At 40.9% G+C, this 13,383-nt stretch overlaps 2 protein-coding genes across 2 annotated transcripts in view; both read right to left on the bottom strand.

Moving 5' to 3' along the window:
* Nucleotides 1–13,383, bottom strand: part of SIK2 (salt-inducible kinase 2) — a 122,465-nt gene that overhangs the window by 16,860 nt on the left and 92,222 nt on the right. The window contains exons 5-6 of the mRNA XM_006833812.1: nt 1,244–1,368; nt 721–844 (exon numbers count right to left, since the gene is read on the bottom strand). Of these exons, the coding sequence (XP_006833875.1) occupies nt 721–844; nt 1,244–1,368 (249 nt within the window). The remainder of the gene's footprint in view (nt 1–720; nt 845–1,243; nt 1,369–13,383) is intronic.
* Nucleotides 7,616–9,120, bottom strand: LOC102824142 (outer dense fiber protein 4-like). The gene is made up of 3 exons (XM_006833936.1): nt 8,624–9,120; nt 7,996–8,132; nt 7,616–7,809 (listed from the first exon to the last, which is right to left on the bottom strand). Exons 1-3 carry the CDS (start codon nt 9,118–9,120, stop codon nt 7,616–7,618), a joined length of 828 nt encoding a protein of 275 aa, XP_006833999.1.

Here is a 13,383-nt window from a genome sequence, read left to right as displayed (position 1 = left end):
AACTCACTATGTGCCAAACCCTGTGCTCTGATGCTGGATAAAGATGAACTTAATTAATCCTCACAGTCCCCTAGGTGGGAACTACTGTTGTTTCCATTCCCAGGTAATAAACTGAAGCACAAAAGAAGAGCTGTAACTTGGTAAGGTTGCACAGCCTTAAGTGGCAGACTCAGGATTCAAACCAGGTCTTTCTGGCTCTGGGGTCCAAGCTTTTAGCTACTGAAGACATTATTTCTACTGTTACTAGGAGCAAAAGAGTTAAGGACGATAACCCAGAAAAGCAAACTAAGGAGCAAACTGCCTCCAATGTAACAACGCAATACAAGACTGGCAGGGATTATGGCATTGAACCTGGACTCTTCTTTCAATAGAGTATCGCCACTTGGATTTTAGTTTGAAAAAAACAAAAATTAAGTTTGCAGCTTTCTGCTAAAGGAAGTCGGGAAATACATTTTGTACTTCAGAGTAAAAGAGTTGTAAATCTGTATCTATGATGTGCTTTCTGAAGTCGAAAGTAAACCTGGGCCGTTTACAGAAGCCTCACTGCTCTCAATCTGGGGCATTGTTTTCAGTTTACAAGTAGGAAGGCTGGGTAAGGTCACTCAGTCATTTTCTTGGACACCCTAACTCTTAGAAAAAGGGAAAGGGGAAGCTTTTGCCTAGGCATCTCATCCAGAGCTCCAATTGTGTAAGGCATGATTAACAAGATAAACGGGCTACCTTCTGACATGAAATATGGGATTCGGAATCTTCCTTCCAGAACCCTCTGCCTCAAAATTGGAAGAGTAGGCCCATCGAAAGGCAGAGCTCCACAGACGAGGACGTAAAGAACAACTCCCATGCTCTAGGGAAGAAAACAATGTAGTCACATTTCTAACGGGAACTTGAACACTCTGCATTCCCAAACAGGGTTCTTAAAATCATTTAGATGGAAACCTTTAATCCTGTTTGAATTTAACGTTTTTCTCAGAACTTGATAAAATATGAAATCAGGATTACTGCAATAAATTGTCCCATAATAAATACCAAAAGACCTGAATGTAATCATGTTGACTATGGTTTAATTTTAATTATGAAATTATTTTAAATTTATTTACATTTTAAATGATTAAATTATGATGAGAACAGTTGTCCCTAGAAGTCCTATCTTAGCTATCTGATTCAAGATGCTCTCAACTAATCCCAGTCACTGTTATTATTGTAAATGCATGTAACATAGCAAAGCAAAACAACAAAAAAATACCCAAATATCCAGCTGTGGTCCTTCATACTGCTGCCCTTCAAAGACTTCTGGGGCTGCGTAAGGAGGACTACCACACCACGTTGTCAGCAGCTCACCACTTTTAAAGAAATTTCCAAAACCGAAATCTATTGGGATGGAAATAAATGTTACTTTCATCTCTGCTCTTAAACTATACTGAATGTTTTCGTACTGTTATAACATACTATATTAACAATAGCAATACTATCTGCTCTGTGAAAACTGGGATGACACGTACCTTGGGATATATTTCCCTAGCCCTTAGCACAGTGACTAGTAGGTGCTCAAGAAATAGTTGTTACAAGAATGTATAAATGGACCAAGTTTTCTTCTCAAAGAGAGTGAGAAAAAGACTGCGTAAAAACTTTCTATTTTTAAGGTAGAAATAAAACCCATTGGTGTGGGCAGTTGACTTGAATTTGACATTTCGTAGAATTTCAAATATCCAACAAAGGATCGATAGCCCTTTATCTTATTATGGTCAATGGGAAAAGAAGCAAATGAGTAAAACTCAAAAGGTATTTCCTTGACCACCACCCGCTGACTGGCTGCACACTCAGCCCTCACAGCAGAGTAACAACATAGAACTTTTAAGGTCACTGAGTGTATTCATGCCTGTCAAACAGGACACTATGTTATTTGGGCATTGTGCAAAAGTAACTCAACTGTGAGCAATAGCATTTACTGATTTTCCACCTTTGTGTGAATAACCTTTGCTTCACTTCCATATAAGACTTCTCCTTTCTCTCTTGCTGCTGCTATCAACAGCATAGGTTTTGCTGCATTTGGGAGCCATGATGCGCTTCATGGTAATATTTTCAAGAGAAAATTAAACAGAGATTACAATGCAACACTCAAAACATGCGATAATGCTGCTGCCTACGAGTGGAAGCAGATACTGCTATACTTTTTATTTGTAAGCAGGGAAGTTCACGTTAAAACAATGATAGAAAGTACAGTGCAGTAAACACACACATGCCAGTAACACAGGCATTTTATTATGACTGTATATGTGCATTACCAGTTATATGTGTCCACCCATTCTAGCACAGCTGGCAGTACAAGCATTTTGTATGCAGGATGCTGGTACATTCAGTGTGCCTGGGGATGCCTGCTACATCCTGTTCCTCGATTAGTGTTTCTGAACTCTGTTACCACTGTGGATATGCACTTGAACATTCCTGGATGGATGTTACGTAGTACATGACTGTATCAGTGTTCCCAAGTCACTGCTCTGCAGATGTTGGTCCTGATCAGGCAGATACCCATCTGAATAGCTCACAAGCATGTGATTGCTGGCCTACACCCAGCCACAGGTCACTTATCATCAAAATCACTGATATACTCATTTAGGGAACACAGTGGCATTATATATTTCAGAATAACTAATGTCCTTTCCCTTACAATCTTAGTCATGTGAATCTATAGCTTTGAGACACTGAATATGTATATTGCATGCAGATGCTTTTAATATGCATAGAAATTAAAGGTAGAAGACAAATTTACTTAGCTATGACATAAATCTAAGATCTTACCTTTTTGCTGTATCTTTTCATAATCTCATATTCTTAATTAAAGAAACAAATTCCTCACACTTTATAAATTATAACCATTGTTATGGCCTGAATTGTCCCTCCTCCCCCAATACACCTTGGAGTCCTAATGACTGCACTCTTGGATGTAATCCTGTTAGAAAACAGTGCTTCTTTGTTATGTTAATGAAGCCATATCAGCACAGGGTGTGCCTAAGCCACCTGAGTTATAAGGAGCAGCAGGTAGAGTTTAGAGGACAAAGAGGGTACATCTTGGTAGAACATCAGTGCCTGGCATCCAGGGGTACGAGGCAAACGGGATGTCAATGACAACTTCTGCTCAGTTCAGTTCTGTACTAGCTTTCCAAACTGATGACCAGGGAGGCCTCATCTTCTCAATTCTACCTCTGTGACTTAACTCAATTCACATATATAACCCAGGTGCACATGTAATTCTGAACAGAAATTTTAGAAAAACTATACTCTGAATTAAGGACTAGACATTCAAGTAAGGTTTAGAAAGGAAATTAAGCTAGTTCATACAGTAAAGCACAAGAAGCTCTGTGATGCTTGTCTGAAGATCTTAAAATAGGTATAATAAATGCTGTAATTTAAACAGATCACAGGATCAGTACAAACACATGTGAAAAAACCAAGTCTCCAAATAGCATTGTAAATAGTGTCTTAAAGAGGCATTACAGAGTGACTTCATTCTGAACTCCCCATACTCTGGTGAAGATGAATCATGAGGAGTGCCTGGGACAGAGGCCTATCAGGAAGGTGGCCTGAGGATCTCTCACTTGGTGGTCACAGGAAAAGCCCAGAGAAGTTAGGGAAGCCTCAGAGTGCCTGGGGTAGCCCAGTTTCAGCCTGGGCTTGTCTTATCTATGGCAAAGGAAGTTTCCCATGAACTTACAAGAAAAGTGGTATTAGACAGCCGCTTACTTCTATTTTCTGTGTAAGTTAAGTGAGGAAAATAGGAAGACCTGACTCTGTAGGAACATTCTTTTTGAAACACTGAAAGAAAATCAGGCTCACTAAAGCTGTAACAGTATTACATATATACACAATAGCACTTAAAATATTCTGTGTAATTATCTGATGTAAGGAGCTCTGGTAGTGTAGTGCTTACGAATCGGGCTTACGAACCTCAAGGTCAGCAGTTCGAAACTACCAGCAGTTCCATGGGAGAAAGATGAGGCTTTCTGCTCCAGTAAAGATTTACAGCCTTGGAAACCCCATGCAGGGTCACTATGAGTCAGATCTGACTTGACGGGGGCATTTAACAACAACAACAATTATCTGATGTATGGGGTAAGGAAGACTTTGGAGTCAGGTACAGCTGGTCCTTTGCTAATGAAGTTTGGACACTGATAATGTATACAACTAAATTAGAATGGCAGTAGTAATAGCTGGTTTTTGTCATCAGGAAGAACAGTCCTGGGTCTTCTGTTTATTAACTGTATGTAAGATCTTGGGTAAATGACTTAACTTCTATGAGCCTTGGTTTCCTCATTAGCTAAATGGGGACAATACCAACACTTTCTAAATAGTTTGTTGAGTGCTGCAGTAGAGAGGCTAGCTACGCAGGATGCTTTGGCATTGTGATGAAGTACAGCAGAGGTGCACAATTAACGGCAGCTATTACTGCTCACTGGAGTCCTGGTGTGGCGCTAGACTGCAAAGTCAGTTTGAACTGCAAAGTTGGTGGTTCAAGCTCACCAGTTGCTCCTTGGAAACCCTCTAGACTAGGGTTGCTATGGGTCGGAACAGACTCGATGGCACTTAACAACATTACTGCTCATTATGATGCCTGTTGTTTCACTTCTCCCCCACCAGACCAAATTCCTTGAGAGTAGCGTGGGGAGATGTTCTGTTTATCTTCCTAGGACTTAGCACCATGTCCATAGATAACAGCTGACTAGTCAGTGTTTGTCGAATGAATGTTGTCATTATTGTCTGTTTCAGAGTGCTTACAATGCACCAGGAGCTGCTCTGAGTTCTCTGAAGACGATTTTACTAGTCTCAGTAACTCTCTGAGGTATCCTTCTATTTTAGGAGGACAGAAGTTAAGTGCTTGCCAGAGGTTATATGTTGGCTTCTAAGTTGCAGAATGGAAACCACGCCTGACTACGCAGCCCTCACCATTAACCAGTTTTACTGTCCTTCCCCAGTGCATGGGCATACAGCTAATTTTGAGCAATTTATTAGTTGTCAGCTTTAAAAAGTGGCAATGGAAAGGCACTTAAAAAGAAAAGCCTTTTTATTTATTCATAGGAAATTGCATCATTTACTTCATTCACAGCCTGCAGAGCTTTCTGCCTAAAAGCACACAGCGAAGTGAGAATGAACAAGAGTGTGCATTACCAAGTAGCATCACTAGGCAGGGTTTGTTTCTTATCATCATTCATTCACACAGAACGGACAATATTAAGGCTTTACCATACCAACCAAATTCTTTCATTCCTTCCCTAAACATCTGAGAGCAAACACAAAATAGCCTTATCAGTGTGGTTGTTGTTAAGTGCTGCTACGTACGTTCTGTTCATAGTGACCCCCATATAGGGTTTCCAAGAAGTGGTTGGAGGGTTTGAACCACCAACCTTGGTTAGCAGTGCAATGTTTATCCGACAGCACTGCACACTAAGACTCCAATACCAGAGAAAAATAAGAAGACCCCACATTGTCTTCTGATGTTTGGGAAGCATTGTGAAAGCAATCACTTGTGTCTTCTCTCCATGCTACCCAGATCTAACCTCGCTTTGCAGGATAGGAAACATTCTTCTAGTTTAAGGTCTTCTCTAACTCTCTGATCTGCAAGTTGACACTATATCCTTTTGCTTGCTACTTCTCCATCATAAATGCAGGGTTGAATACACTTTGACATTTAAAACCTTTTTTTAAAAAAATTCTGAAATAATTTTGTACTTGTAGAACAGTTATAACACAAAGGAGACTTCCCTATATATCTTCCACCCAAGGCTCCTCTAATATTTACATTTTATATACACCCACACCCACTGCCACTGAATTGACTGATTCACAGCAACCCTAAATAGGGTTTCTGAGATGACCTTTACAGTCTTGGAATCAATGAATTCTCCAAAGAGCTCTAATTCCATTTACTGAAGAATTTCATTTAGAAACCAAGATGAGGCCCTACATGCTCATTGCTCCTGGAAGTACTTCCAGGCCCTGTCAACAGACAGAACTAGGAAATATATGCATGAATACTAATCCACATACATACTTACACATGTGTATTTATTTCTGTATCTAGCTATATATATGAATATTTTTGAAAAATTTTAAATAAAAAATTATGAGCTCACGCTAATATCTTTTATTCCAATCCAGAAATGATGTTTCCAATTCCAAAAATAATATGGTGATGCTACTTTTACTCATACATTATTGACTTAGCAACTCTGACAAAAATTTTAAAGGTCTCAAGAAGCTTCTTTACTCTGCAGTAATGTCATTTGTGTGAGAATACTTAAATTTGAATTTTCCCTTACAACATATCTTGCATTTGTCAGCTCAATCATGATTTTTTATATTTCTGAATATAGTAGATAAAAGTCTTTCTTAAAGAATTGTATACCTTCTCAATTTTAAGAAGGTTCAATATAAAATTGTAAGAATTTTTAGAAATAAAATGACACCTAGTTCTTCAAATTGGTCAAATTTTAAGCACATCCAAACAATATTCATCTCATGCCTACTTACGGCTACACATTATGTACTTGGGTGTTTTTGATTTTATATTATTTCATTTAATACTGATGATGATCTTGAGAACTATTTTTGTTCATGCCTTTGGTGGTGGTGGTGGTTATATGCTGTGGAGTCCATGCCTTTACAAAGGGGGAAATTAAGGTTTAATGTGGTAAATTGACTTGCCCAAGTATTTGTAGTTGCTAGAGGCTTGACAATATTCAAATACAGGTTCTCTGAATGCCAAACCAGGCATATTCTTGTACTATGTCACAGGTGACCCAAGCATGCCACTAACCAGTGAAGTTTAATTCAACTTAAAATTGGAAGTACAGCTGTCATAAACTAGGAACAATCTTTTATGTTAAATAGAGACGAGAAATTTCCTAATGATTCTTCTACAATATGAAGAAGCTTCAGAAAGTTTGTGAAGATGACTGGAATTTTTCTAGGAACTTTTTGAAGCCCCCTTGTATTAGTTGCTAGGTTAGCAGCATTTTTAATAAGTGAACAGGAAAATTTAGGATATTTAGAAAGTAAATATAAAAAATACCTATCTCCCATAAGGATTTACACCCTCGGAAACCCTGTACAGGGTCGCTATGGGTCGGAATCGACTCGACGGCACTTAACAACAATAACAACAACCTTCATTTTAGGAGTCTAGTTAATTTTACAGCAGCACCGGTGTAGTTTAGTGGTTAAACCGCTCTGCTACAAACCAAAAAAGGCGAAATCCACTAAAGACTGCATGGCAGGGAGATGTGGCCATCTGCTTCCATAAAGACCACAGCTTTTGGGAATGTACGGGGAAATTCTGCTGTGTGCTACCGGGTCTTTGTGAGTCAGAATGGACTCCACAGCAGTGGGAACACTCATTTCAAGAATGTACAAAATAGATACATTTCTTATTTATTTATTTTTAAAAGAGACAATTTATTCCACATCACCTAAGCTGGAAGCAAGGCAGGAACAAGGAAGAGGAAAGCAAAGCTGGCCTAAAGTCTTCTCTTTCTGACTCTTCCCACTGATGAGAGGGCAACATATTTAAGGGCTGGGGGAAAGGTGAGGAGAGGGACTCAGAAAAATGGACAGAACCTGATGCCTAGGAGCCCTCAGGAAAGGGTACAGGGATATAGTTTTCCCGAAGATTCTGGGCTTCCAGCTCGCGGCCAGTAGTCGCTATGTCCTCATTCAGAAAGTTTTCAGCAGAACTTAAACTGCTGCAGGACACGGTGCCAAAGGGTCGCGTCAGAACCAGACTCCAGAAATTGTTTTGGTTGAAGTAGCAAAGGATTGCTGGGTAAGGACAGAGAATGGAGAAAAGAAAAATTAAAGAGTGGGAGGGAAAACAGGGTGAGGCCAAAGGGAAGATAAGCCCCTAAGGACCTATCCCTGGGGAATGCCATCCCTCTGCCTCCACACTTTCTCTGCCCTGACCCACCCATGCCTGCTTCTTTCCCTAGGACCCCTAGGGCCACTTACCACAGGCAACATATAGGAAAAACACCAGCCAACCAACGAAATAGCTCCAGCCAATGGGAATTGATAAGTTATTCTTCCACTCAAAGATCCAGAGGTTAATAGGGAACAACATGAGGGTGAAGAAAATGAAGGTGACTGGGAGACAAGAAGTGGATAAGTCTCATTCTCATCCAAGAATCACACAGGGACTCTTCCTCATCTGCTGAGCTACAGCCACACACCACAACTCCCATCACCACACATAGAGTCATGGCCCCAGAGGTTCATGGGAATCAGCCCCTCTACCTCCACCTCTTGAGTGGCAGAGAAAGGATGTATCACAATTCTCAACTAACAACTACTAGTTCTGGTCTCTCACCACCCACAAAACCCATAAAAAGGGGAAAGAGAGAAGTGCCCAGGAAGGAGTGGGTTAGGAGAAACTCAAGACCTTTTCCAGAGCTAGGGGGCACCTTCACAGAAGCTCATGATGGTCCCAATCCAGCCAAAGGAAGGCAACCTCTGTAGACCAGGCAAGTATGGCAGATGCAACCAGATGATGAGAACAAAGCCCAGACCAAGGGCCAAGCAGAAGGTTATTTTGGCCACCCCATAGAATGGCTGATTTGTCCATTGTTTAAAAGTCTCTTTCCCATGCTCTAGGTTGTGACAGTTCCTGGATTTGCAGATATGCAGGAGTCCCATGGACATGATCTGGGCCTTGGTGTGAATTTTAGCACTGACATTTGCTGGCCAGCGCTGGTAGAAGCGGCTCCTGGAGAGGTACAGCCATTTCTTGGAGAAGACCATCACCAGCAGCAGGATGAAAGCGATCAGGCTGAGCTCTGAGGCCAGCACCTGTAATGTCCAGCTGGAGGTAGATGTCCATCGCAGGGCCAGCATGGACTCCTGGTGATGGGCCATGGGCAAATGACTCTTTCTTTGGGGAGTGGGGATCTGCACTTTCTCACCTGTCCTAGGCTCGCTTCCACTATGTGCTGCCTTCCAGCCCTCCCCTTCCTTCCCAGGTGGTGTCTGCTGCTCATCACTTTCTCCTCTTGACCCTCGTGACCCTTGGAGTTCACCACAAAGGTCTTTGCTCCCCTCTGCAGAATTCCTTGTCTCTTTAGCTATCCTCAACAACATTGCCCCGTTTCCTTGCCAGGCTCATCAGTTGTCCATCATCTTTTAAATATTTTCCTCAGGCAAAGCAGTTGTCATCATAGGTCCTAGACTCTGGAAAAGACCTGGGGGGGCATCTTATTAGGCACCTGAGCGCCTGATCCAGGATGGGATCCCTCACCCACTCACTAGGACAGAACCCCTAACTGTCATGGAATACTCCTAGAAGCTGTAAGATGGGGGAGGGGCCGCGGCCCTTCACCTTCAACACCTTCACCAAGGACACTCTGTTCCTTCAGGCTCCAGCTCAGAACTGTGGATCTGATGCCTCCCTTTAGCTTCTGATTTCCCTTCGCCCAAGAACAATGGTCTCGCAGCGAGCTAAAGCCTACAATGTTCAACAGACTCCTGTGAACCCTGGTGGAGACCTGGTCGGCCAGCAGTGTGGCAAGACCTGGGGATTCCTAGGCTCAGAGTCAGCAACACAGCCACAGAGGACTAGAGTGGAGAATGAAGCGTCCAGCTGATAAGAAGAGAGCAGATACACGCAAGAACACCCACACTTGCAGGTAATACCCACATGACCTGGCTTCAATGACTGGATGATCAGAGCTCAACCCGAAGAAGAAAGAAGAGGAAAAAAGCGTCAACTGATACAATTTGATGAACTTGACCTACACCCATGGATGCAGTAGCTCAAAAGAGGAAACAAATCCTTACTGCAAGAATCATTCCCACCTCCTCCACACAAAGAGTAGGCAGGGATGGGCAATTTGGACATTGGCTACCCAAAATGGGGGTCGGGGGGCTACAAAGGCAAGAAGCGACTGGCCCACAAGCTTTCAAGTTTGAACCCAGATCCAGAGAGCATGGAGGAAGGTAGAGTCCCCAGTGAGTAGTATCCAACCTGTCTAGGAAGGGCTGATAAAATCTTATTTTTTTAAAAATGGTAAATCCATTTAATTAAATATTATAATAAAATACTGTTGAAATATTTGACACTGAAAAATGTTTCTCATTTAAATTCAAAAGAGGACTTAAACAGACACTACAAAATACTATGTTCAGGGAGGCGGGGCTTGATAGCAGCTAGGGTAGAGGTGCAGTGAAGGTTGCCGTCAGCAATAACACATAATACCAGGCAAAGCAGATCCAGGGCAGAGCTTCAAAACTCGGAACCAAAGAGATAGGAATATTTTAAAAGTTTGATGGCTTAAAACTTGTGGAATTTGGAGCTGAAGTAAAAAATCACGTACTTTTGAATTTGCTGGGCCAGGCTTGGAGCCAACATCCTGGGCCAGACCAAACAAGGGGAGCAGAAACACCAAGGAAAATGCAGCGGGAACCTTTGGACAAAGGTGGACAATATACTTTGTCAGTTTTGCTTTGTTCCGATTTTCTTTTTTTTTTGGTATCTGGTCATTGGCGTGCCCAATGTTTTCCCACCTCCATTCTGATGACTAGAGGGAGAGCCTGAGTGTGTGGCCAACCCCCACCCTTACCACAGGTGGGTTCTTCTGTCATGCATGTGCACAGATATTCAGCCTAAGAGCAGGCCCTGAACTTTTCTGAACAGGGCTATAGAGAGCGAAAGAGAGTTTAAAAACAAAACAGGCTGTAAATTAAAATTAAAGCCTGAGGTACAGCATAACAACCAACAGTGGCATCTTGAAATCTCTCAGGCAGCTTTGAAAGCAAGAAACTGAAGAGAGGACATTAAAGTAATACTCATATTAGGCTACAGATTTCCCGCCCCCCTTCTTTTTTCTTCTTTTCCTTCTCTCCTTCCTGTCCCTTTTCTGTGATTAGAGACTGCAGCATTCAGTCTAGTTTTTGTTGTTGCTGTTTTTTAGTCTTTCTTTCTTTTTTTTCTTTCTCCATTTTTTTTCGCTGGTGTTGTTTTGCTGTTATATGCCCCCGCTTCTGCCTTTGGAAGACTCTTTGTCTCCCTATATTACACAAGAAGAGTCAGCAATTGCTGCCATATAGCCAAGCTACAATCGCACTCTATAAAACACCAAAACCCAGGCAAGAACCAATACCAACTGCCAGATACCAGGAAACAGACAGCACCTGTGAAAGTTACTCTGAGTTAAGCAATAAGAAGAGTGTGAAAAGGGAAGCCCACATCCTGATCACATCTTCCTGGAAGCAATCAGAAAGCATAAAAAAAATACCAAAACACATACTCAATTAAGTATTAGGCCACAGAGAAACATAAACATGTCCAAGAAGCAAAAGCAGATGACCATATCAGCACATGTCCAGAAAAAAGATAAACTGTCTGAGACAAAAGACCTAGAAGTACACCTGGACTCCATTCTGGAAGGAGGGCAGACTTTGGAAATGCCTGAAAAAGAATTCAGAAAAATGATTATAAAATGTTTCAAAACACTTTACAATGGAGTTGAGAAAAATAAGGAAGAAGTCAGGAAAGTGCTACAGGAACAATCAAATAAGATAGATAAAGCACTGGAAACAATTCAAAACCTACAGAAAGAGGTCCAAATGATCAATAACAAAATATCAGAAATAGAGAACACTCTGAAAGGGCAGAGTAGTAGAACAGATGAGATGGAAGGCAGAATCAGTGAGCTGGAGGACAAATCTCTCAATATCACTAAGATAGAAGAATAAACACAAAAAAGGATAAAAAGTTCTGAAGAAGGTCTAAGATTCATGTTGGACAACATGAAGAGGAATAACTTAAGAATTATTGGCATTCCAGAACAAGAAGAATCACACAAGTCCACAGAGGAAATAGTTGAAGAACTGCTGGAAGAAAATTTCTCCAACATCCTGAAAAACGAAAAGATAAACATTCAAGAAGCTCAATGAACCCCAGGAAGGATAGACCCCAAAAGAAAATCACCAAGACATATCATAGTCAAGCTCTCCAAAATCAAATATAAGGAGACACTTCTGAAAGCAGCCAGGGAAAACAGAAGTGTCACATACAAAGGCAAGCAAGTCAGATTAAGCTCAGATCTCTCAGCAGAAACCATGCAAGCAAGAAGGCAATAGGGAGACATATATAAAACCCTGAAAGAAAAAAATTGCCAACCAAGAGTCCTTTATCCAGCAAAGCTATCAATAAAATATGACAGTGTAATCAAAACATTCCAGGATAAACAGAAACTAAGTGATTTTGCCAAAACCAACCCTGCACTACAAAACATCCTAAAGGGAGTTCTGTGGACTGAGAGCCAACAAGAACAGACAATAACCAGAGACTGACATACGTGGCAGCACCTCCCTGAATTAAGTCAACAGAAGGAAGAGTTGAGAGCAGAAAAAAACCTTAAGAACTAACTCAGAGAACCTGGGAGGTCAGTCTATGATCAAAACAAGAACAATGTAAAAGAAGGTAAACACGTAGGAACAAGAGATCTAGATAGTGAGAAGGTCAGGTTGATTACAGGATAAAATAGACTGCAGTAAATGGAGAGAAAAGTTAATGGGCTATAAGGCAACCACAAAGAAAATTAACACTTTACAATATACCAAGAGAATGAAAATCCAAGAACATGGAAACATTAAAACTCTGAGGAAACTCACAAGAAAGAACACAAAAATCATGAACTCAACAAAGGAAGACACACAGAACAAAGAAGCAGCAACACCACAAAAAAACCAAACATAATGGCAGCAATTAATCAATACCTATCGATAATTACACTGAATGTAAATGGATTAAATGCATCTGTTAAGAGATGGAGGGTGGCAGAATAGATAAGAAAACAAGATCCTCCAATATGCTGTCTGCAAGAGACACATCTCACACACAGAGACAAACACAGATTAAAAGTCAAAGGATGGAACAAAATATACCAAGCTAACTGCAATAAAAAGCAAACAGGAGTGGCAGTACTAATCTCTGATAAAATAAACTTTAAGGCAAAAACCAGCATAATAGATAAAGATGGACACTATATGTCATGATTAAAGGGACAATTGAACAAGATGAAATAACCACAATAAATATCTATGCTCCCAATGAAAGAGCTCCAAAATATATAAAGCAAACTCTAACAGACTTGAAGAAAGAAATAGAAGAATCTACAATAGTAGTGGGTGATTTTAATACACTGCTTTCAAAAATCAATAGAACAACCAGAAAGAAAGTTGACAAAGACGCAGAAGAACTAGACAACACAATCAGCTAACTGGACCTCACAGATGTGCACAGAGCATTCAACCCAACAACTGCACAATACACATTCTTTTCCAGTGCACATGGAACATTTTCCAGAACAGACTATGTCTTAGGCCACAAAACAAACCTCC

The sequence above is a fragment of the Chrysochloris asiatica genome, unplaced genomic scaffold, assembly GCF_000296735.1.
Source record: "Chrysochloris asiatica unplaced genomic scaffold, ChrAsi1.0 scaffold00008, whole genome shotgun sequence".
In the NCBI taxonomy this organism is placed as follows: domain Eukaryota; kingdom Metazoa; phylum Chordata; class Mammalia; order Afrosoricida; family Chrysochloridae; genus Chrysochloris; species Chrysochloris asiatica.
The sequence above is the reverse complement of the archived record's forward strand: the minus strand, read 5'-3'. Positions and strand labels throughout refer to the sequence as shown.